The sequence below is a fragment of the Ostrea edulis genome, chromosome 7 (assembly GCF_947568905.1).
Source record: "Ostrea edulis chromosome 7, xbOstEdul1.1, whole genome shotgun sequence".
Lineage (NCBI taxonomy): Eukaryota > Metazoa > Mollusca > Bivalvia > Ostreida > Ostreidae > Ostrea > Ostrea edulis.
Genome location: NC_079170.1, coordinates 65,184,755 through 65,210,712, shown reverse-complemented (window position 1 = coordinate 65,210,712; position 25,958 = coordinate 65,184,755). Strand labels below are relative to the sequence as shown.

At 36.4% G+C, this 25,958-nt stretch overlaps 1 protein-coding gene across 3 annotated transcripts; it reads left to right on the top strand.

The window, feature by feature from the left end:
- Window positions 1–8,479: 8,479 nt before the first annotated feature.
- LOC125655358 (uncharacterized) lies at window positions 8,480–19,252 on the top strand. 3 transcript variants are annotated; one of them, XM_048885624.2, is made up of 9 exons: window positions 8,480–8,612; window positions 9,550–9,940; window positions 12,911–13,163; window positions 13,618–13,907; window positions 14,368–14,514; window positions 14,708–15,045; window positions 15,574–16,863; window positions 17,664–17,895; window positions 18,346–19,252. In XM_048885624.2, the coding sequence occupies exons 2-9, from the start codon at window positions 9,734–9,736 to the stop codon at window positions 18,844–18,846; spliced, it is 3,258 nt and encodes a 1,085-aa protein (XP_048741581.2). In that variant the 5' UTR covers window positions 8,480–8,612; window positions 9,550–9,733; the 3' UTR covers window positions 18,847–19,252. The 3 variants fall into 3 exon arrangements, with proteins under 3 accessions (XP_048741581.2, XP_048741582.2, XP_048741580.2); XM_048885625.2 differs by lacking the exon at window positions 8,480–8,612 and adding an exon at window positions 8,803–8,819; XM_048885623.2 differs by lacking the exon at window positions 8,480–8,612 and adding an exon at window positions 8,944–9,352.
- Window positions 19,253–25,958: the final 6,706 nt, after the last annotated feature.

Here is a 25,958-nt window from a genome sequence, read left to right as displayed (position 1 = left end):
TGTAGGTATGGAAAAATTATATTATGTATAATATATGTTCCCACCGCCGCGGTGATCTAGAGGTAGAGCGTTCGCCCTGCATGCGGAAGGTTGGGATTAGAATCCTGGCGGCAACAGGCCTCAGTCGTTAAAACTGGTAGTGACAGTTCCATCGCCAATAGTTCGGCCTCGGGTGTGAATGTCACAAGTCATCGGAGATGACCTTATAAACGGATGTCCCGCGTCACAGTAGATGTGGCACGCTAAAGAACTCTCACTGCTCAATGGCCGTAGGCGCCGAGCATAGGCCCAAATTTGAAGCTCTTCACCGCTATTGGTGACGTCTCCGTTTGAGTGAAAAATTCTCGAGAGGGACGTTAAGTAACATACAATTAATCAATCAATCAATATAATATGTTCCCTGTAAACTCGGCTTATACTGAGGCAACAGCTTCAATCAATATAATATGTTCCCTGTAAACTCGGCTTATACTGGGGCAACAGCTTCAATCAATATAATATGTTCCCTGTAAACTCAGCTTATACTGGGGCAACAGCTTCAATCAATATAATATGTTCCCTGTAAACTCAGCTTATACTGGGGCAACAGCTTCAATCAATATAATATGTTCCCTGTAAACTCGGCTTATACTGGGGCAACAGCTTCAATCAATATAATATGTTCCCTGTAAACTCAGCTTATACTGGGGCAACAGCTTCAATCAATATAATATGTTCCCTGTAAACTCGCCTTATACTGGGACAACAGCTTCAATCAATATAATATGTTCCCTGTAAACTCGGCTTATACTGGGGCAACAGCTTCGATTTCGGCATTTGACAGAATATTTTGTTTTTGGGGGTGGGGATCATGATAGCATTCTGATGTTTCAGAAATATTGGGCATTGCATATAAGATTCACACTTGAGCTAGGTATTAGGTCACCGTGCTTTATTTTTAATTCAAGTCGTGAGAGAAGGCAAGAAATTTACTTGTAATAAAGAAAATACATCCAAACTAATTCATGAAAGGACTTTCCCGAAATAGAGCGGATTTGCATTCTAACATAAAAATTACGATAACCTTTTTTAGACGACATATATATGTGTTCTTCCTTGTTGCTGCGATCGGAAATACCGATACAGATGGTTAATCAAGGGTTGCCGGTAGGTGTCGCCTTACATAGCTGCATTCCCACTCCCACACATTAATGATCTAGCCGTGATGCAGTACTGGTGTACTGTAATACCCATAGACATCCTTGAAGTTTGGATTGTATTGTATTTCATCTTTCTTGGAAAAAAGGGGTTTCATATCTAAAAATAGAATGCAGTGTTCTTCACTTCATAGGTACTCCTTACTGTAGTCTGAACATATCTCATTTTTTTTCCTTTTTCTTTTCATTGAAGCATGTGTACGCAATGCGTTGCCATGGAACTCTGAAGAAACTTTTTCTGTGTGGAGTTGATATATCAAAGGAAAACTCCGTCAGATTGTATATTTTAAGATTTTATGAAATATTCAACAAATAATTTAAAACTTAAATTCATTATTCATCTCGGCGTTTAGTGATTCAAAATGTTTTTATGATAATCACAGTAAGAAAAAAGTGTCCAATGAATATTTATTTTATCTGTTTGCACCTTTCTTTTTGATGGTTTTGGGAAAATGTCAAAATAATTTCATAGACCATGAATGAAAAATGACTGATAATGTAAGTGAATTAAATATAATATATAAAGATTTGAGTTGAGCTTTTTCTCTCCCATTTATTTAATTTTATTCATTTATTCCTACTTGGGGGTGGGTTTGGGGGTGAAAATCAATCTACAATCTCAAGTAAACATTGGATGTATGCATTCAATTAAATCCTGACTCAGATATTAACGTTATTTGTCATATTTGATAACTCAATTTATATTCTTCTTTTGGAATATATTTTTGACTTATCGATGTTTGACTATACAGATGTATTTGGTTTCTATATTTTGGTAAAAAGTGCAGAATATCCGGAAAAAAACCCGTTTGATTCATAAGAAATTATATGTATTTGAGAGTAAGCCTAATTGCTAGTAATTCTTCGTGATATAGCTGAAAATTGAAATACCATCATCATATGCTTGTTATTGTATCTTGTTGCCAAGGAGACCAAGTGAATTGGCAATAAATAATAAGAGATTGTTGACAAAGTCATCCTTTTACACAACCTCCCCCGTGTACAATTGTAATATGAATTTCAAATGTAATTCAAAACTTTAACCAATCAACTTAAACTAATACAGATGAATGAAAAACAGAAAGTCGCAAAGGATGGCGTTGCAATCGCCACACCCACTTACTACAAAAGCGCCACGCCCACCTACAAAATATACATGTTTGTCTAATAAGAGGAGGCTTTTCTGAAAATTTGCGTCCACTTTTCCATATTCATATGCTGATTGGATAGAAAACTGCAGATTGACCAATGAAAGTTACACGAGATGCAAGAAGTTAAAAAGATCTTATTGAATATACCCTAGAACAGTCGTCATAGTTTAAAAGGTTTTTCGAAGAGTAACACGAACAAACCATTATGGATACATTTACTCCTTTTCTATTTTACCAAATATTTCTTAAAGTGGTAAAATGTCGCACGAACTGTTTGATTCATGTTAAAATTTAATTCATATGATAACTACAATAGAACACGTAAAAACCCAGTGATAATTGCTCTGAGTTTATGGTAAAAAACAAAAATAGCAAGAAAGGCGACGATTAAATTACAATAATTGCCCGTAAACTCTGATGTATTCATTTGACCGATCAGTGTCGGTGTTGTGGTAGTCTGACATGAACACAAACGTTATCATAGATATACTATACTACTAGCACGTGACCTTGGTTATTTTTAGACCTCTCACCTTACTAAACAGAATATGGTGAAGCTTTGTCTTCATCTGCGAAATAGCCAAACGAATGGGTAAAAAAAATCATTCTAAAGAGCAATTTCAATTTCATTTCATACAAAGTAACTAAAACTACCAAAGTATCACACAGCTTCACCAGAGCATGAATAACCGCAATACTGCATGTAATCGTTATACATGAATAACCGCAATACTGCATGTAATCGTTATACATGAATAATCGCAATACTGCATGTAATCGTTATACATGAATAACCGCAATACTACATGTAATCGTTACACATGAATAATCGCAATACTGCATGTAATCGTTATACATGAATAACCGCAATACTACATGTAATCGTTACACATGAATAACCACAATACTGCATGTAATCGTTATACATGAATAATCGCAATACTACATGTAATCGTTATACATGAATAACCGCAATACTAATTGCTATACATTTGAGCTATCTCAAAAGTGCTATAAACAAATTGGAATCAAATCTTCATAAAGGATTACAATACACATATATGTATTTACAGGTGTCTAATGCATCTATTCCCCTAAGACAAGTTAATCCCATTTAATCCCAGTCTGAGCTTGTCGTTACCAGAGGACGGGTTCCCATCTGATGTCGATACCTGTATCCCGACGTCAACCGTCCCCCTAACGAGAACAGAATGGGGTTACTGTGTTTAATATTTCAGAATTTTTTTACAATTCATAATCCGCCACATGATTGATGATGTGTATATTTCATTGTGTGTTTAATGGTCTTTTATCATATTACATTTACGCATACCAACAAATTCCCAATTATTTAGGTTGAATATTGCGCACATTAAGGGTTTGTAAAAACCCTAACCCGATAAATACTAATAAACAAACATTTACTCACAAAAAAGGTGTTTATATTCATGGTATATGTGTCTCTTACACCCTTACAGTGCATGTGTTGTAAATACTCACTAAATTAGTCATGTTAATATAACTTTTTATACAAAATAGTAAATAACAAATACAAATACATTTCAAGAAAGTTTTGCATTGTAAATAATCATATTCGTTGAACTGGCTATTGTCATCTCGTTGATATTCAATATTTACATTTCCCTGTTGTGTCAATGAGAATTGGCTATTGTCATTTCGTTGATATTCAATATTTACATTTCCCTGTTGTGGCAATGAGAGACATGTAATGCTTCATTGTATATATTTCTCGATGGAAACATTGACCTTCCCACTGAACATGCAATCCTGTATAAATGTCAAGTTTGTTTATGTCATGGATAATAAAACAGTAGTTAGAACATGGTGTATTGCTGTGTAATCAACGAAGTCATGATTTTATTGTTTTTAGTTTTATACCACCAACCCATCCGTCCCACCCCACCCACCTCACCCCTAATACAACTAACCCATCCGTCCCACCCCTCCCACCTCACCCCTAGTACAACTAACCCATCCATCCCACCCCACCCACCTCACCCCTAGTATAACTAACCCATCCGTCCCACCCCACCCACCTCACCCCTAGTACAACTTACTTTTTGCAGTGCACTAGATATTTGCATGCACAAAACATATCCGAAATGAAATTAGCACATACATCAATTAACGGAAAACAAAGCTATAGAATCACCATGGTTGATACATGTAATAAAAGACTTCGACTGAATTAGTCGATCTTGCAGTGACGGATTAAGAGGGAACCACCACCACCACCCCCTCCTTAGTTAGAATATTCTTAAATGGTCATAATTGTTTTCACCATTTTGAGGTTTTCGGCACCCTCATCCCTACTGGGGGTGGGGGGATAGAAAAGGTACAAACTTGGATCGCAACCCAAAATTTTCTGGATCCGCCACATATCATGACTGACCGTTCCTCGAGTTTCCCCCATTGTTATTTCCTTTTCCTTGCGCACTGCTATATACATTATCACAGATATTGTAGTATCACATTATATATACATGTACAAACAGGATATGACGTATTTGACATGGAATAGTGCTCTTATGGGGTTTACGAAAGAGCCGCTCCCGCAAGCAATGCAACATACCAACAACGTGTGCAGTCTGAATGAATTCAAACCTGTTTATAAAAGAGCTAGTGAGGGTCTGATTTTAATCAGACTGCAATTTGTGATGCATGACCCAATGTCGGCGAAGAGTGCACTGGGTAGGTCTCAAGTGCACGAATGAATAATTTAATCACCAATTAAGCTCAATAATCACACTATATCAATATGAGTTTATACATGTGCACATGACCTAAATTTAGTCGGACAATGGATGCTTTCATCCATCTGCGTAGGAATACGACGAGAACGCCACCTATACATCAACCATTCAATTTTTGGAACCGTTCTTCACCATACATTTTAGATTATAAGTTAATATAATTCTCTCGAGCCACTTACAAATAGCAAATGAAGCACAAAATCTCATCTCACAAAATTTTACACGACAGAATGAACAAGTGAAGATAACGAACATTGATCAATCTCATAACTCCCATAAAAATGAGAGTAGGGCAAACACGGACCCCTAGAAACACCAGAAGTGGAAACATTGACTGGCTCCACCTGCCGTCACCTTTATAACTTGATCAAGTAAACGAAGTAATCCGTAGCTAAAATCAGTTGGTGAAGAACGGCGTAACAATTGGTATGGTTTTGTTTGTTTGTTTTACGTCTTGTCGAGAATGTTTTACTCATATGGAGACGTCACGAGCTGTAGATGAAGTACCACTTATGTCGTAGCAATGAGGGTCCATTAACGTGTCATCGCCTGCCGCGACACTGGACCTCCGTTTCTAAGGTTATATCCGAAAGACTCGGATTCTTACTTCTAGATGCCGAGCGTTTGTTGAAGTAGTAATCACTACCTATATTTACCACTTAGGTTTGACCCGTTTCCTAATTTCAGCTTCTCCATCGTCAACTTCCCATATTTATGTAGCAATATTCCATTATCACCTGCATATGGTGTTTATATATCTCAACTGATGCGATATGCAAGAGCTTGTTCTGTGTATAGTCAGTTTTTAAATCGAGGTAAGCTACTGACAAACAAGTTGATGGTACAGGGGTTTCAACAGTCTCGATTGAAGTCAGCATTTCGCAAATTCTATGGTCGTTATAACGATCTAGTTCGTCAATACAACTTATCATTAGGTCAAATGCTGTCTGACGTGTTTCATACCGATTGTTAGACCATTCGTGGCACACTGATTTTGACTGTGGATAACTTCGTTTACCTGATCAGGATATAGGGCTCACGGCGGGTGTGGCCGGTCAACAGGGGATGCTTACTCCTCCTAGGCACCTGATCCCACCTCTGGTGTGTCCAGGGGTCCGTGTTTACCCAACTATCTATTTTGTATTGTTTATAGGAGTTATGAGATTGATCACTGTTCGTTATCTTCACCTTGCATTAATAAATTGTCATCGCAAACTATCTAGTACATGTATCCTGGGGTACAAAAAGGGAGAAATTGACCTGCAAGATGTCATATATCATAGGTCAGTAATTATAATAATAGGGGTCAATACCATACCACCATCTAATAAAAACACCCCCAAAATGAAACGAATTTTTACTCAAAACTCCGATTCAAAATAGCTCTAAAATTCTGTTTTCATCGTCACCCACCCTAAATTTCTTTCTAACCCAGTAATTTCAACCCACCATAGAAACAATCCCCTTTGATGCATACAACTAGGAATATTCATCAGTTCTTCGCGACCACTTTTCGTGTCATCCCTATGTATGTTTATCCTGATGGCCATGAACAACGTCACTTCCGGAAATTATATAAATCGTAAAATTGAACATATTTATGTTTGATATAACTGTATCATAACATCTAAAGAGTAATTTAACTTTCAAACTTAAAGCTTTCAAACTCGTCCACCTCCATAGATCCGGGTTAGAAAAGGTCTTCAGTACCCTTGACTTTGTCGTTTTGAAGAATTAAAACAGACATTGCCTTCGTCCGTCCCTTCTTATGTTGAGTGAAATATTGTGTAGAATATTAATCTGATGTCCCACTGGAGTGCGCGCTATTTTTATTTTTTATTTTTACCAGCTTTGGATCCATGAATATACGAAAGAACTATCATGATTTAGAATGGTTATCTGAATATCAAAACTGTAAAAAAAAAAATAAATAAAATAAATAATAATTACAGTTTTATTGAAACATAGTTGTACATTTGGTCTTACTATGCGACATTGAATAATGGGGGAGTTGTAACAGCGTCTATTCCGGTTCTTTTCGCCGTAGCTCACAAGAAACTGAATAAAAGATCGCCCTAGATATGTAATTTATATTAATTTCCATTGTTGTTGGTAAGTTACGGAAATATCCTTTGTCATCCCATTGTAAAGAATGTATCATATTTAGGACACACTTTATCATTTAAACGAGTTTTTGTTATTAGTATATTATACACAATCAGGGTTCATTTAAAAATGGTCTTTATTCTTGCAACGTGATTCACTTTAATTCTGTGTATTAATTGTATGTGTATTAGTCATGGATAAAAACGATGCTCATGACAAGCGGTAATTTAAACCACGGGACTTAGATGAAGAATATTCTAGAATTTCTAATTTCAATCGGGAAATTCAAAAGTACAAAATGAACATGTATAATGAAATTTTGGTTTAATCTTAACTTTTTAAAAATGATTTAGAAATGAGTGAGATTTTTTCACATTTAATTTTACTTTCGGAAGACGTTTAATTTACTTATTTATTGCTATAGGAAAGCTTTTATTTTGCACTTTCGGGGAACGTTGACATGATAAAGAAACCTCACAACCATGAATACCTCACTTCGGCGCTTCATCTACAGCTGTTGCCGACCTTAATTAAAACAAAAAATTCTGGAATGGGACGTTACACAACTCCAGTCACAGATGAAGAATTTCAAATTATTTTTAAACGATGTGCCGATTTTATATTCACAGAAACATTTAATTTAAGGACCCTTCACATCGGATACAGATGAATTTGGTAGATAATAAGGATATTATTTAAAGGTGTCCGATTTCGTGATGTCATAGTAACCCAAAACCGCATGGCTTCGTATCAAACAGACGGCACTAAATCTCCCATTATGGGAAATCCCGAATAGTATACCCTGCGTGATCGGGGTAATTTTACTTTTGTACACTTATGAACAGGACGAACAGGAATTTGTATACTAGTATATACTTATATGCTTTAATACTTACAATAAATCAATTCTTCTTAACTGAGGAAAAAAAGATGTAAAAAAAAAAAAGAATCAAAAACCAATCATTCCTTTTGTACATTTTTAGTATTATTATTTATCCGTTTTAGAAACCATTGATACACACTTTTGAGCATCTACGTACATCATGTAATACTATTCTTGTAAAATCAAGATAGAAACCCTTAATAAATGTGAAACATTCATCACCTTTGCCGTGTTTTACACCTACTCGTGACCATGTCCCTGCTCAGTAAATAATTTTCAAATCAGATCACGACAAATCTGCCAATCATCCCTCGCTACAGTTATTAATTAACACCCTTCTGGCGATTCTAGATCGTGAATCACCAAACAGTTTTAGATCTACAAGATAGCCAGCAACGTTCCTCAAACAACTAATCAAACTAATCGACGAGCTTGAATACCCTGACCGACAAACGATTTTTTTTCTGTACCGTACATTCTGGCACATCTGAAAGAATCAATTGTAAGTATATGTATTTAGTTATTATGGGTCTTTTCTAAACACACACCGTTTTATTCGTTACAAATCTAACATTTAGAGAAACTAGTTTGATTCATGATGAATTCGCTATGTGATTCTGTGCAATTTCAAAGTTGGGTCTGTATTTTCTGAAAAGTCACGTCTAACATTGGGAACAGAAAATGGCTCCCTGTTCCCTATCATAGGACAGTGAGTATATACCCAGGTTATATCTAATTTTCTTTTTGATTATGTGCCCTATGCTGTAATTACTTATCGCACTTTACGCTTGTATTGAGATGTATACAATTCGGTCAAAGAAATCATTCAGGAAATGAAAGCGGAGACCTTGCAGTGGTGCCTTTAACTAAATATTACACAGTTTGAATTTTGGGGGTTTATTAATATTCTAATGAGACTTTTAACTAATTACTGAAAGCCCTAAGTATGTAATTGACAGCATTTCTTTTCTTTTTTTTCTTTTTAAAAAGGTCCTCCTTATCGATAACTTACGGTGGCTTGTACATGTATCGTCCTGACGGAAGTTCTTTTCTTTATATAGATCTATAAATAGATTCTTCCCATGCAAACTTTTCTTTGGAATTCCGTTTTACGTAATCTTTTCATTACTTTTACTATTTTAACCTAGTACTGTTTTGAATCCTATGGCATATTCTGCTTTACGGAATCAGTAAAGCACACGAAGGCACCAAAGCCCGTCACCCGACACGAAACCATTTCAGGTATTTATATACCTTGGGTAAAACAGGGATGAATCCTTTTGTCATATTGCAGATAATTATTGGGGCGGAACTTGAGCAGTAGCTAGAGACGAGAGCACCTTGATATTTGTTCAACTTTTAAAAAATCAACAGTCTTGCCGCTATTTACATTGTCTGACTTTACGAAGACAATTTTTGGTTCTTTCTCTTTTTTCCAGATCGAAGCAAAGAAGGCATCAAAGAGTGTATAAAAACAGATATTCGTACGCGAGACAAGGAAACACGTGTTATGTGCCGGGATTTACCGCTTTGAATTGCCGGAAACCTGTGTTCAAAACGAGAGAGTGTTACATGTATGTAATGTAGTTGAGGACAGGAGAACAAAATATAAAAAAGGACAAAATGTCTAGAAAGGACTATGTCATGACGGTGCGCGAGGACACCTTGCACTACACGGTAGACGATGTGGAAGTCTGCGATGACATCGACGACGCCTTCGACATTGCCGACGTGCTGGACGTGAATCTGGGGGGACTGGGTGATTTGGACAGCATCAAACAGAGGCTGATCATGCATATAGAAAAGGAAAAGGGCAACTACAAAACTCAGGTGAGGAAACCCAGTGAAAACCAGTGGGGGTGGGGTTAGTTCGAAGAATATATTAGTCGACAAATTGAAATACCCGTTATAACACCTATCCTATATGTAATTATGCAGTTCACCAATTACAGATTGCTCAAGCACTTGTATTTTGTAAAATATTCATAAAGATATGCGTGTGGTTTTTCCGTTTAATTCAGAATGATTACATTTCCAATGTTTTTGCCTTTGGTATCTTTACAAATTGTAATGATAACCTTTTTCTTATGAATGTGTTGCTATTGTGAACAATGCGCGTATGACTCTTGAAAAATATAGTATGTCTATTTCAACAGCTGGAAATTCCGGCAGAAATGAAAGTAGAATGTAAATATAAAACAATAACTTTCATTTTTGGAAGTAAGCTAGATTATGAACGGCAACACTTCACGCCGGCGTACTTTCATGAAGCGCTAATTTCCTGGAGCATGCCGAGGAGAAACGTCTCAGTTCATACCCTCATGTATTTCCAAATCTTAACTAAGACCTCAAAGAACAAGGGCATCATCTTACGTGTGTCCATAGAAAACATACGAGTGTAAACAGCATCGCCATCGGCGTTAACACGGCCTGAAGCTTCTATGGATTTTGGATTGAATTTCAAATTACTGCACATCAAAATGTTGTATGTGTAGATCCTGTCCGATAATTTAAAACCGTGTATTTAAAGTAAACATTAAATATTTAACGAGGAAATATTTGTGTTCATCCTTAGCGACAGGAAATTCTGAATAAGACGATCCAAACAACCTAAAGCGCACCCTTCCTCGTTATTTCAAGTCTAACAATTTCTAACGCCAGGGGACAGTGTTACCTGCTACACAAATATTGTCTGTTCATAATCTCTTACGATAATCATGAATATTTAATTTTATTTATAAATAGGAGTATCACATAAAGCTCTACACGGTACATGTATATGTTTGCTATCGGCTGTTGTTCCACCGTACACCGTGAATACAATATTACACATAATCTAAATATCAAATGTGACATACATTTGACATATTCTAATTCTTTGGCCATACAATTGAGCTTTCGGTCCATTTTATAAAATTCTAGATCAACCATAACACTGTAGTTTTCAAATATTATTCTGTATAGAATGCGCATGCGAGTGTAATAAAGTAAATACTATGTGTATATTTTTAGACTTTTGTTAAGGATTTACAAGGATTTAATCGTTTTAAGGCGATGGACTTCAATACTTATTGTGATTGTGTCAGATCCTGCTTTAGTCAACATTGTCATACACTTTATCTTGAATACCCTAACTTCACCGACAGTTCCGAACCTTCTGACAATTGGTGATCTTGAACAAGTCCATTGTATTGAGTATTGTCATTGTGGAGGTTTAAACCCCCTCTGTGCACCACCATATTATTTCTGAGTACATGATGAACTTTAAAGGCAACTACATTTGAATAATAAAGAAATCTTTCTCAGTTTGATTCATTATAACGCCATTCACCCGACAGACATTTTAATGGAGTTGGGGAGATTTTAACGACTTAGATAGGAATTCATTTAAAAAATGTCCTCGTTAACTCCAGGGTTAAATCCAATCCTTCTGATGTTGAAGGTTCTATGCACGTAATCTGTCCCTGTTCTGATGTTGGCTTTCTAATGTTGAAGATGGTTGCACGTAATCTGTCCGTGTTCTGTTTTTGGCTTTCTGACGTTGAAGATGGTTGCACGAATACATCCATATTCTGGTTTGGATAATTTCGCAGTGGAGAAATTTTGGTCGTTAAACACATCACGTGACACAAAGTGATGATTACGTTTATATTATTTTATAAATCCCTCTATGTGCATCTATTAGAAATTTGACAGTTTTTAAAAATAAAATCCTTTGATCCGCTCACATAGTTTGTTGTACAAGCGAGTATGTGAGCGGATCCATTCTGACGGACACCCACGGATTATCTCACCTTTTCCAAATTCTATAGAAGTTTTGCATATCCTGTTTAAAATCATCCTACAGGTCACGTGATTTATGCGATCGGTTGTTTTTATCAATTTTGATACAGCTGTAAAGAACACGTATTGACAACATATATCTGTTCTCTGTACATTGAATAGTAGTGGTCCACAATTGTTTAAATCAAATTAAAGTCATTCATTGCTTGAATTTAACTCTGATAAGTTCCATTAATACATTTAATTCAATACCTCAATGTAACCTTAATTACAATTTAACCGTGGGGATCCTGGTTAGAACAGGTCCTCAGTACCCCGTGCTTGTCGTAGGAGGCGACTAAATGGGGCGGTCCTTCGGATGGGACCGCAAAAGCCGAAGTCCCGTGTCGCACAAGGTGTGGCACGATAAAGATCCCTCCCTGCTTAATGGTCAGAAGCGCCGAACATAGGCCTAAATTTTGCACCCCTTCACCGACAATGGTGACGTCTCCAAAATGAGTGAAATATTCTCGAGTGGGACGTTAAACAATATACAATCAATCATGATAGCATTATGAACCAGAGTACGTGGCCGTGCGTACCTGTACATATTAAGCATTGTCATTTTGAAAAAAATTAAGCTGAATTTTAAAAACAACAAACCAGAAAACCTTTCAAAACATGCATTTAATCTTAATTTTACTATACTACTAGCAAGGGTGGTTAAAGTCCAGGTATTTGTAAATATAGTAGATGTAAATGCTAGTTGACAAGTTGAAAACGAAAGTTTGCAATGTCTAGAGATTGGTCTTATAATACGTGGATTTTTGCCGGGGACCCCAGCATCCTGCTGCTTCAACGGCCCTCTCACGCCAGCACCTGTGCACCCCTACCAACCCACCTAAAAAATACACACACTGGAGGTTACGTTATAAATGATCGGTCACGGATCCCGGAGTGTCCCTGGTACATATATTCACAATTTTTACGCCGGGAAAAGAATGTCACTCATAATGTGTCTGACTTGTTTTAATCTAGACCATAGAAAAACTGATGGAGTTTGCCAGGGAGGACGTGAGGAAGCGGCAGAAGATAGTGGAACTGTTAAAAACAATTCAGGACACACTCCGGATGTTTGATGTGCAGGAGGTACCTAATGTGGAACGGAAAAGAGGGAGCGCGGCCCTGGAGGAATTATTAATCACTGAAGGGGCGACGAAGAATTTCGAAATAGACTTTAACCAACGGATCTCACAAGTGAAAACTGGGGACTGCATGATCGTTGTTTCAGGTTAGAATGTTTATCCAATAGCACTCTATTGTCCAACAGTGTATTTTCAGACACTATCTATGTATATCTTCTGTATTCAATTCCATGAGCAGACCTATGTTGATGGAGTATATCACTAAATCAGAATACAGTAAAACATGGATACAGCGAACACGTTTATAATGAATCCACGCATAAAGCGAAGTGATTTTTATTTCTCTGTAGTTAAAAAAATATTTTTGAACTTATAAGAAGTAACGAATTACGTTTATAACGAATCAATTATGTTCGTCCCCAGCACTTTGCTACATGTATTAGCGTGTTTTACTTTACATTCAGAAATTTCTTAAAGTCAAAAAGCGAACTTAGTGTTTAAAGGTTGTTGAAGACATAAAAAGTATCTATGATTGGGAATATCCATCATATTCATACAAAGAAACATATATGTACTTAATGTTCATCCTTTCTCCTGAAGGTGAGACCTCTGCTGGCAAATCTAGCTTCCTCAATCTTCTCTTTGGGGAGGATATTTTGCCGGTCCATCACAACCCTTGCACATCTGTTATTACGAAAATATCGTACGGAGTGAACCGCCGAGCACGAATCGTTCACATGAATGGAGACACGGAGGAAATAGAGAATATACATCAAGGAGAAATGAAAGATAAATTGTGGGATAGAATATTTGTGACCGATGTAAACAGGAGAGAGAGTGTCTCTAGGATTAGCGAGGTTCAACTGTCTCTTCCGATGGAAATATTGAAGGTATATTCCAAGTCGCTCCCGGGTACACTGATTAAACGTTGCACGGTTAAAGATCGAACATTTGATGAAATTATTTATTCCAAATTAAACTGTTAACGTTTTTCTTTCTTTGATTTTCATTCTAAAGATAAGACATCAAAATGTCTAGTTTTACGTGATGTTTCTGATATATACAATGTATGATATTCATTAGTCAATGATACGTTGTATAATATGAACCCATGATACTTTATATGATATAAATCAATGATTATATGATGAATCAGTGATACTTTATATGATATAAATCAATGATTATATGATGAACCCGTGATACTTTATATGATATAAATCAATGATTATATGATGAATCAGTGATACTTTATATGATATAAATCAATGATTATATGATGAATCAATTATACGTTATATGATATAAATCCATGATACTTTATCTTACCTGATTCATTATCTAATTCAGAGCGGAGTTGTACTAGTGGACTCTCCAGGAATCGGTGAGAATTCTGCCATGGATTCCGTTATTACACATTTTGTCTCAGAAAACCATATCATGGGGTTTATCTACGTCATAAAATCCGACAATGCCGGCGGTGTTGATGAAGATAGAGTACGTACTATATTATATATTCCATCCTGAAAGTTACATGTATCATGAATAGATATAACTGATTGTATTTTAAATAATTTTGAATAATTTTAAGAACTTTGAATATTTGAAGATAAAATAAAACTCGAGAATGGTTTGATTTTGATAAGAAAGATGAATTTGTGCATACATTGTGTATTGTTATTTTTAACAGCTAGGGAATCTTCTAAAAGTGATTATTGACAAGCAAAAAAAGAAGTCAGACGATACTGGAACATTGTTTGACCCCAAATGTGCAATATTTGTGTGTAACTTGTGGGACAATGTCAAGAAGGACGAACAGGAACACGTGTACGAATATGCGGTTCGGAAGTTGGAGAACTACTGGCCTGGACTGGTTAGATCCGGTGTGATCCGGTTTTCAACTAAGCGTGCCAAAGAAGAACTGTCTGTTGACAAAGACTACATTACCAAAGATTATAGACTTTTCTTGGAGGGTTTGAAGGAGTTGGTGGCCAAAGCAACAGACAAAAGAATAAAGTCTACATACAAGTAAGTATTTATCGTACAGCCGAGTCCATAGCTTACATCTAAGATTCACAATTATCAAAAATACAATATTTGGTGAAATGAACTTAGGGAGATACAGTACATCGTTGTAATGGCTGTCTTACTTTTAAGACTTGAATGAAAATATGAATATCAGTAATATTTGTACATGTATATTCCTTTTAAATTTGATTGCCTAGCTGGGTAGCTTAGTCTGTTAACGTGTCAACTGCTGATCTGTAGGTCGTGGGTTCGAGTCCACGAGGGGTTTCATCTTTTATTCAGATTACTTTCTACTAAAACTGCATTTTTGACTAGATAAAGTCAATTTGAACGTTTTCAATTTCATAAATATTACTGTACATATCCTCCACTTGTCATCCATATGAAATTTCTCTGGCATGTTATTCCCCTTCAAAAGATTTTAACTTTGCATTATGTACGCGTCACAAAATAAAAGAATGTTCAATGAATGATTCACAATATGTAACATGCTCAGTGGTATATGATGCACATAATCTTTGCTTCTAGATGGATGGAAACAGTCCTATTTCGAAGTGTCCATCACCTGAAAACTATCGTCAAGTCCGTGGACGATACAGAGCAGCATTTAAAAACCAAAATGAAACACGTTCATGAAAAACTTCAGAGTTTACGGCTGAAGTCAGAGGAAGTCCTAAACGACCAGAAGGCACACATAGACACAAGCGTTAAAGAAATCTGTCAGTTATTCCAAGATGTTTTGAAACAACCGGCCACACATTTCCGGCTCGTTCATTGGATACAACAGGATTTAACTTCGATAACAAAGGATGATATGTGGCCCGATGTCCAGAAAACCCTGCATGAAACGCTTTTGATTAGAATCACCGAAGAATTTACAAAGTGGGAGGAAGATACTAAAAAATGTCAGGCAGTGGAAAGAGAAATTTTCAATGAAATCAAAGCAGAACTTCATATCTTACAAAGTGATTTAGTCTCAATAGAAGGAGAGTTGCATTCTGATTCCGACAGTGTGTCCTCGGAAGAATATGACCTCACCGCCAGGCGAAAGTCATCTCTGCTTCAAATCAAAATAGGCCGATGTGGCGATTATGATTTCGACGTTTTGCATGCTGCCCCATTACCAGTCAAGCTGGTGAGCAGATTTTTGCACCCTTTCGATACATTATCAAATAAGCTCCGGCATTCTCGTATATACGAAACATATGAAATGGCCAAATGGAACAAAAAAATGGAGAAGTTTATGAATGATCCACTCAATGTTGCCAAAAATGTTTCGGAGAAGTTTCTTCATCGATTTTTGCAACCTGAAAAGGGTGATGAAAGTCAACTCTTGAAGTTTGTTTCCGAAATAATGGAACGTCCGCGAGAATTGCTAGAAGTCATAGAGAAGAGCATTCCTGCTATGATTAAAGCAAATGAAGAGTTGCTAGACCACATTTCGTTTTGTCGTATAAATACTACTGAATCTCGCGAGTCGTACGAACAGATGATGGAAGGCATGGAAACGCTGAAACATCATCTGATGGAGTACGGAACGGGACATATTTATGTTGATGATTTCATGGGACGAGAGATTCGTCTCCGAGATGACTTTAACGAGTACGCAGACTCCGGTGAATTCCGCTGCTCCGACATCATTCTGCGTTGTTCGAACAGTTCCCAAAATGACAGGCGTATACCACGAGGGATTTGGACTGCTCTTCAAAGTGCAAGTTTATACGACGAAAGTGAGAAAGGTGATGAAGCCATTCTCATTAAAGTATATCTACCTTTGTCTGGAATTTCAGAAACTTTTGCAGAAGTTACAAAATTACGGTAAGTACTTAATGATTGTTGTGCATATAATGACAACATTCTTCCTTCGTTCAACACCAGTCATTAAAAGTGAAAGTCACTAGTCTTTCATATATGACGTAAAACACGTAGGTCCGTTGTCATAGTTGGTGTTGACACGATGAATAAACCTCAGTGCCAGGGCCGTAAATTACATGGAGGCGGAGGAGGCAGCTGCCTCCTCCAACTTTTGAGCCAAAAAAAATTAAAATATAAAGTTCATTAGAATTTGTTGTTTCCAATAACTAAGAACATGATACCTCCCTTAAAAAGCATTCCAAATCTTTCTTTTAGAATGAGTTAGTCAAGTAACATCTTAGAAGGCCCTAGAATCAAGGATTTTGCACGAAAAGTGTTCAGTGTGCACAAAATGTGCTCAGCGTCTGGGGGCCTGTGCGGCCCCCAGACCCCCGCCTAATTTCCTGCCTCCTCCAAATTGAAGGTTAATTTACGGCCCTGAGTGCTTTATTGCAAGTCCCGAGCGCAATACATTGGTTAAAATTGGTGGCTCCTCATTTTAACCTTGTGACGTCCCTTTACGAGTGAAGAATTCTAGAATGTGACGCAAAAATTGAAATACATAGATCTTCAAGGAGATACTTATATAGACTAAGCCAACTGTTCAATACCATCAATTCATTGAATAAATTCTGTTGTTCAAATGTGAAAAAAGATACATTTATTTTCTATTCCTAAACATATAAGTAACTTTTACATGTATGTTTAAGAAAGAAGACTTCACTTCCGTGCTCTTGTACATGTACGTGTTTTCTTTTCTCCAGGTTTCTGGATCACCCATCTGTGGCCAAATTCTTAGGGATCCACCACTCAGACTCGCCGATCCCCGCTTTCGTTTACTTGGATCACATGCAAAGTCTGAAAGTTTATACAAACTCAACATTCCTCCGTCTCAAGAATGAAATTCCGAGAATACTGGAAGAGGTGGTAAAGGGGCTAGAATATCTGCACAGTAAAAAGCTCGTCCACATGGAACTCAGTTCAAATACCATTACGGTATGTTAAAATGTTTCGAAACGATATATACAGCAAAACATTTCATGTTACATGCAGTTGCATACGATATTTGTTCTTAATGCATGTTTGTGTATGCGAATGAATTAAATGTTTCAAAGAATGCGGAAATGATATACAGCGATTGTGACTTGTATCAAGTATATCCAATAAAGTGATACTATTTACAGCCTTATTTTAGCTGAAATTAATATTTCGCTATTATCAGTTTTGAACAAAAGTATCAGAACTTAAAACGGCAGTTAATATGACCTAGCCATACCATTTATCTAGGCGTAGAAAGAAAATAACATCCATGAATTTAACACTGCGTGAAATTGATTTAGACAAGAAACCGTGAAAATAACAAAACGCCAATTTAAAGCTGTATGTTTGGGAAGTTTTTATTTTTTGAAAAGTTGATTGAAGCATATGTTGCCTGTTGTTTTCCAGGTGGACTTTCATGGAAATGTTAGATTAACGGGAGGCTGCCTCCCCCGCTGTGCTACTTTCCCTATGGATAAGGAAACCATCGGAGTAGGTAATTTTGTATACCTCTCACCGGATGTTCTGAGGGGTGAAATATACATTGCATGCGCTGACATCTACGCTTTAGGACTTCTGTTTTACGAGTTGTTGCTCAGCAATCGCTGTTTCGACAACCAGAGGATGATGACTCTGGATTTGTTTACAAGCAAAGTGGATCCTATTGGAATGAACAATGTCGTAGAAAAATGCCAAGAGGCCAACATGACAGAATCGACTAAAAATCTCATTTTATGGTGCATGGATCCCTCCGCGGATAAGAGACCTACGATTCAAGTGGTAGCAGAGAAAGTGGGCGACCTGAAACGCGAACCATGTACACAGAATTTCAGACGAAGCAAATTCCATACTGACAAACGACACAGAGCCCTAAAACGTGTAACGTCCAGCTCAACTGATATTTTCTGAAACTATTGTGTAAGGGGGTGGTTTAATATCGAAAAGAAAATTCGGTGACTAAGGTACAGGATCTCGTCGTTTTAAAAGTGTAAAGAGAAGCATGTTTAATGTGGAAATCCAATATCTTAATAACACTTTGAAAGGAAACAGAATGGTCTAGTCCAATTTAATTTCATTGTACATTCAATTCGCTATCTCCATAAAATTGAAATTACCATTTCACGTAGAAATAAGTTAGCTCTGTTTAAATTCAAGATTGTGTTCGTCATGTAAACACATGGCATTCATGTTATCAAATAGTTTACATCACATTTACAGAACAATTTATGGAGACGGGTTTGCTTGAAATAAAAGTGTCATATAATATATAAATGTGTAGTTTTTGGTTTGAGTAAAATATGAATATTGTCCATTATCTATGCTTTGCGTTATAACGTTTGAACTTAATGGTGATCAATTTCAATAGCGCATCAATCAATGAGACAATTCCAAATTTTGGTGATGTCTGCACGTGCAAATGGGGTTATTTAAACATTACAAGCTGCTATGCGAAATTAGAACTGTTTAAGTGTAGTTATGAAAGTAAAGGTTGTTTCAAGGACTCTTTCAAGTATTTAACCATTACTGAACATACAGTAGGCCTATTGAAAATCAGTCGAATGCATCACGAAGACAAATTGCAGTACGATAGAAGTAAAAATATTTAATCTAAAGATTGCCAGTGGTGTTTGAACCCGTACTAAGCTCAATTGCTCTTCCGGGTTCACCAATTTTAATATTGGCAGGTTTTAAATGAATTAATTGATTTCGCAATACGAATTACATAGGGATTCGTAATTAACTTTTCTATTGTTTTTATGTCGATTTCTTTGTCGTTAAGACTGGGTGATTTTGGTTGGGAAAAAATAATATTATCTTGTAAATGGAAGAATAAAAAAAAATGTAGATTTATTTTATAGGGTTTTTTTTTTTTCACCACTATGTACAATTTTAGGACATTGAATTACAAGATTAATTTTATTACGAATATATCGGATGGTGTCGTTAGAGAGAAAAATGTATTAGGAGATATACTTTTTTTCTGTAAACTGAATGCAACGTGATAAACTAACATTAAGTACTTTTAAAAATAAGATGACATTGATATTGTTGTAAAGAGTTGGAGGTTATTATTTTAAGAAATTGGGTGAGTTTTTAAAAGGAATTTTACAGGATGCTCAAGTATAAATATATGTACAATGAATTTAAATTTTTTAAAAAAAGGCTTTCTATAATTTAAGTCACACTTCATGTTTCATTTAATCTCTTCAAAAATCCTCTTAACCGACTGACGACGATTTCATAATCATTTTTAAATGTGTTGCACGTGATATATTTTTCATTCATATTAGATATTCTTCCGCCTTGGGTATGAACCAATCAGATATGTCATTTTTACCTTTGTTTGGTCTTTCATTATTCTTTAAGTGTAATTGTTTGATCCGCTAGTATTGAATATTTTATGTGGGGTTTTTTATAGTTTTTTTTTTAAAAAAGATAATTAAACACAGCACGTGATCGGGTGACGGTAGACACATGCAATGAAATCAACCTTCATTCACAAATTTACCGGTGACCTTCAGCAAATCTGCTTTAGAACGTTCCAGAAAATGTATCTATTTCAATTTTAAAAAATCCAGATCCATTTCAGTTCTCCTAAATGTTTTGCGTTTAATTGTTTGTTTGTTTTTTGTCGCCGGCTGGTATTGCACAAAATGGTATTTATAGGCCTTTTTTTCAAAATCATTTATGTCGGCTGTCCTGTTTGCTCAATATAGTGGAAATGAATATCAGATAATAAGGATGGGTGGTTGAAAGTCGTATGTTCTTATTTTTAAACATAATGATATTGCTCATACAGTTAGGATGTATACGATGTAGACTGCTGAAAAACTAATAGACGGTCTCGTCTTAGATCTAATTAATTATCACAATAAAGAAAAGAAAAACAAAGAACAATTCAACTTAAGAATATACATGTATAGACACAGATCTTTTCAATCAATCGTTACAAAATCATATTCCGAAATCAAAATACGTATTTTCCAAACAAGAAATTGATTGAGATGTAGTTATTTCACGGGAATCCCCTTGCTAGTAGAACAATATCAATACCGTTATAAGTCATGGATTCTTTTATGTTTAGGTAAGTCGGATCAATTGTACACTTCATGAATTTTTTATGAAGTATCCGTACACTAAGTTCCAGGGGAAATTCCCATTGAATTCTTGTTTCTCGGATTAACTGCACTCAGATTACTTCCTATTTCTTTCAACAACAAAAATTCTAATTGATTTTTAAGACTGTTGAATTCCTAGTCCAATTCAGCAATGATATTAAAAGAAATTCTAATTTAGCTTGTGCAAATATTTCACCGGCTCCGTCAACTTTTATTTTCATTTCCTTTGTAGTACTAGCAGTGAAATTTTATGTCTGATTTTATTTGTGCCGAGCTACAAGCATATTCAGAACCACGAAGAATGCTTATAACACTTAAATGAAATAGATAACGACATGAACTGCACCGCTTCACGCCAGTGTGATGCGCTAATGTTAAGTATACGACGTGAAGCGTGACAGTTCATACCCTCATGTACTTGATATTGTCAAAGATGAAATTTATTTTTTTAATTTACTTTCATTTCTGTCGGAATTCCCACCAGTTAAGGACCACGTACTATATCTTAAAAGATTCATACGAACATTGTTTACAACTGCTTCACATTCATGAGGAAATGACTATCATTACAATTGGTAACGATATCGAAGGCAAAGCCATTGGAAATATAAATATTATTACGAATGCAAAGTCTATTGATTTAAACTCGAATTGTTAAAATGAACAGTATTTATTGAATAATTAATGATGATCATTGATATCAATTAAAATTAGACTTTTCAAGAACTGGAATTCGGGATGACAGAAATATTGCTAAACCGGAGATTTAGCACTGCTTCGTATATACTAGTTCCGTTCTTTTTTGGAGTGTCATTCGCCTATCTATTGTCTATTGGTATCAATCAATAATTTTGTCATCAAGAATTCCTATTTCATATCAATTAAACACTCTCTAATATTTATTGATATGAAATAATTTAAGGATTCTCTCTGTGTGTATTGCGCGTGCGTGTGTGTGTGTATGAACGCCTTAAATAATGAGTCATTACGACCTCCCAGTCCTGAAGTAAGCATTCTAACTTATGAGTCATCACGACTTCACGGTCAACATTCTAACTTATGAGTCATCACAACCTCCCGGTCAACACTCTTAACTTATGAGTCATCACGACTTCACGGTCAACATTCTAATTTAAGAGTCATCACAACCTCCCGGTCAACATTCTAACTTATGAGTCACCATGATCTCCCGGTCAACACTCTAACTTATGAGTCATCACGACCTCATGGTCAACATTCTACCTTGTGAGTCATCATAAGGTAGAATGCGGACATTATTCTAACTAATGTGTCATCCCGACCTCATGGTCAACATTCTTACTAAGAGTCATTAAGACCTCCCGGTCAACACTCAAACTTATGAGTCATCACGACCTCCCGGTCAGCATTCTAGACCGTTCGCTTCGTAACCGGGGAGGTCGTAAGTTCGGGACCCGCTCGTGTCATTGCTGCGTCAAACTTAAGACGTAAACATAATTAGTGATTGCTACTTCGCCAAACGCTCGGCATTTAGATGTGAGAATTACAGGTCTTTCGATTCGGTTTGATTTTATACTATTTAACTTTCCTCGGGAGAATTTTTCACTCATATTGAGACGTCACCATTGCCGATGAATGGTTGCAAAATTTAGGCCAATGTTAGGTGTTTACGGCCTCTGAGCAGGGAGGGATCTTTATCGTACCAGCTAGGTAACGAAGGACCGCCCCATTTAGTCGCCTTTTACGACAAGCAAGGGATACTGAGGACCTATTCTAACCCGGATCCTCACGGAACTGGGGGGATTTTCGGTTATGACCTTGAAAACGGAGATCCCGTTTTGCAACAGGCATTGGCACTGGCAGGATCCCTCGCTGCTACGGATTTGAGCGCTAAACAAGTGACGTCTCAATAGTAAATAATCCTCGCCGGGATGCCTAACAAACAAACAATCAATTTCTCGCAACACAAATGCAACACTACATTTCAAGGTTGCATGTTACAAGCCGCTATGTGGATGTTCACAGCTGCCTGAAATCCAACAGCCGGCATCCATTCATGTTGTGGACCAACTGTAATACACTCCTGACCCAACCTAACAAATTCAAAGTAAGTACTCCTTTCGGGCACCCACAACAACAATGGCTTCAAACTCCAATCCTTGTCAACATCAATCTTTCATTTCCCTATAATTCGTCATGCCTTAAACACTTAAGTCAATGTCCAGATCACGTCTCAACCAACTTAAAAAACAACACTGTCGTAAGTACATTTGGTCAAGGTGCCCTTCTAGCCAAGGTCAACTTTTAAAATTGATAGTTTAATATCTGCTACATCAGACACCTTACAACTCGACATATGACGCAGGATCATCCAACTTTAGTTGTGGAGGTTACTTCCTCGGGCAACAGGTTCATGTATCGTGACCGTCTTTATGGTTAATACCCCAATTTGTGAGATATAACTTTTCTAGAATTGGTACCTATTACATTGGCGTTTATGGTATGTCTCAATTTGCAACCAAAAGGCATTCTACAAGTAGACAACATTGCCCTTGTACAAATCCTGAACAGTCAGTCTGCAAAATCACCGAGGGTTATGTGTTTTATCACGGCATTGGTTTTAATGGCATCATATGACGTAGGTACCTCGACCTTTGAAATATTCCACAGCCTACATAACCTACATCAGACATGGCTGCCACCAGATACACACATTACACAATTTATTGCTTATCTATCCCTTACCGGTTACAAATATTCAACTGCTCAATCATTTATTGCAGCCATAAGTTTTTACGCCAAAACATTTCACAATATTCACCCTACTGACTACCCTTTTTTTATTACAAAACTGTTACAGGGTATCCAAGAACCCTCAATTAAAATATCCACGGTTGCCCATAACTTAATACCTCATAAACAGGTCATACCATATATGAAACCAAGTTACTTAGAGCTGCCTTTACACATGTGTTTCATATTTTCTTACGAATAGATGAATTTACACTGTCCAAGGACAATACTACTCAAAGTTCCATGACATTTTTGTTACATCAGGCCGAAATCCAACTCTCAATCAAATGTTTTAAGACAGACCTATTGGGCATTGGTACAACACTCCTTGTACTGGCATCTAACGACGCAACATGTCCCTTTGTAGCCATGCTAAATTACATGGAACACCCTTCCCAAACACCCCTTTGTTAACTTGCTTTAGGGGACAACCTCCGACTCGCTATCAATTTATTGCAATATCAACGCAGTGCCTTGGGAATTGACAGCACCAATGATAACTCCCATCCATTTAGAATAGTGGCAGCAACTACCCTAGCAACGCAAGGCGTTCATGGTGATGTCATTCAAGCATCAAGGCGATGGCGTTCACACGTTTCATGCAAATATTCGTTAAATTTCAGCGTAAGTGTGCATGTGAAATTGTACTAGGGGGGGGGGGGTGGGGGGGGGCTTGTACAAACTTTCCGCATTGTAACAATTAGAGGACCCGTCTCAATTTCTCATTATTCTACACTGCGGGGCAAACATGGTTTGGCCAGACAAGTACAGAACTGTCAGAAGTTTGCACAAAATTTTGATATGTTGGACATGATGAGCTTGATGTCCAACCATTTGCGCTGATACTTTGTACAAATTTGACGATTTGATATTTTTGTGATGATTTGATGTTATTGAGACGCTTGCCCATTTGACAATAAACCCATGGACGGGTCGTCACATCTTGTGTTGTGAATTTGTTTTATAATACATCTTGTTTTGTGAATTTGTTTTATAATACATCTTGTTTTGTGAATTTGTTTTATAATACATCTTGTTTTGTGAATTTGTTTTATAATACATCTTGTTTTATGAATTTGTTTTATAATACATCTTGTTTTGTGAATTTGTTTTATAATACATCTTGTTTTGTGAATTTGTTTTATAATACATCTTGTTTTGTGAATTTGTTTTATAATACATCTTGTTTTGTGAATTTGTTTTATAATACATCTTGTTTTGTGAATTTGTTTTATAATACATCTTGTTTTGTGAATTTGTTTTATAATGAGCCAGCAACGTCATACAAAGAATAAACATCTTGACTATTACATGTATGTACATTGCGCTTATTTATCAGGCATCTTCAATAAATCATTCAGTATGGGATTACTTTTGTGGGGAAATGATCAATCGTGAACATAGTGAAATTAAAACCATCGTGTTAATTTCTCAGTCAACAGTATCTTAACTCCAGTATGTACAGTCAGAGTTTGAACCAAATTATTGAAATGCATGTTAATGTTAATCAGATATTTAGTCTTACACTTAACTTTTACAAAAATATCGACAAGGGTAAAAGTACATAGTCAATCCACACATACATATAAAGTACAGAAAAATTCACTATATTTAAATACCACATCTGCCTCTATCGGGGAATGAACTCACGAACCAATTCTCCTAAAAGTGCGTGACTAGCGCCATAAATCGTCCAACCATCTAGTCAAGTGTATAAAAACTTGCTTTCGATGACGATTGAAGTTTTGTCATGCTGTCGCTGCCATTGAGAATGGAAATGAGATGCAGTTATTAAAATATTCATATTTATTTTTTTTTTTAAAAATCCAAATGCAGCATGTATCTTCTATGATCCTCTTAAATTTACGTCCAATAACTGTATCCCATTTCCATTCTCAATGACTGTGTAGCGTGCACGTGTGACATCGTGGCGAGAATTCCATCGTAATCCAAAGCGAGGTTAACAGGGGGAATAAAACACCAGGGAGATTTTATAAGGATGAAAAGTGGAGGATATGTACTGTGATATTTTGAAATTGAAAATTTTCAAACTTGCTTTATTTAATCAAAAATGCTGTTTTAGAAGAAAGTAATATGAAATAATAAAGCCCCCCCCCCCCCCTACTGAAC

Excerpts from the sequence above, each read along its gene's own strand:
- LOC125655358 (XM_048885624.2), top strand. The coding sequence starts at position 9,734 with ATGTCTAGAAAGGACTATGTCATGACGGTGCGCGAGGACACCTTGCAC. Across the intron at positions 9,941-12,910 it reads AGGGCAACTACAAAACTCAG|ACCATAGAAAAACTGATGGA; the intron begins GTGAGGAAACCC and ends GTTTTAATCTAG. Across the intron at positions 13,908-14,367 it reads TTCCGATGGAAATATTGAAG|AGCGGAGTTGTACTAGTGGA; the intron begins GTATATTCCAAG and ends TATCTAATTCAG.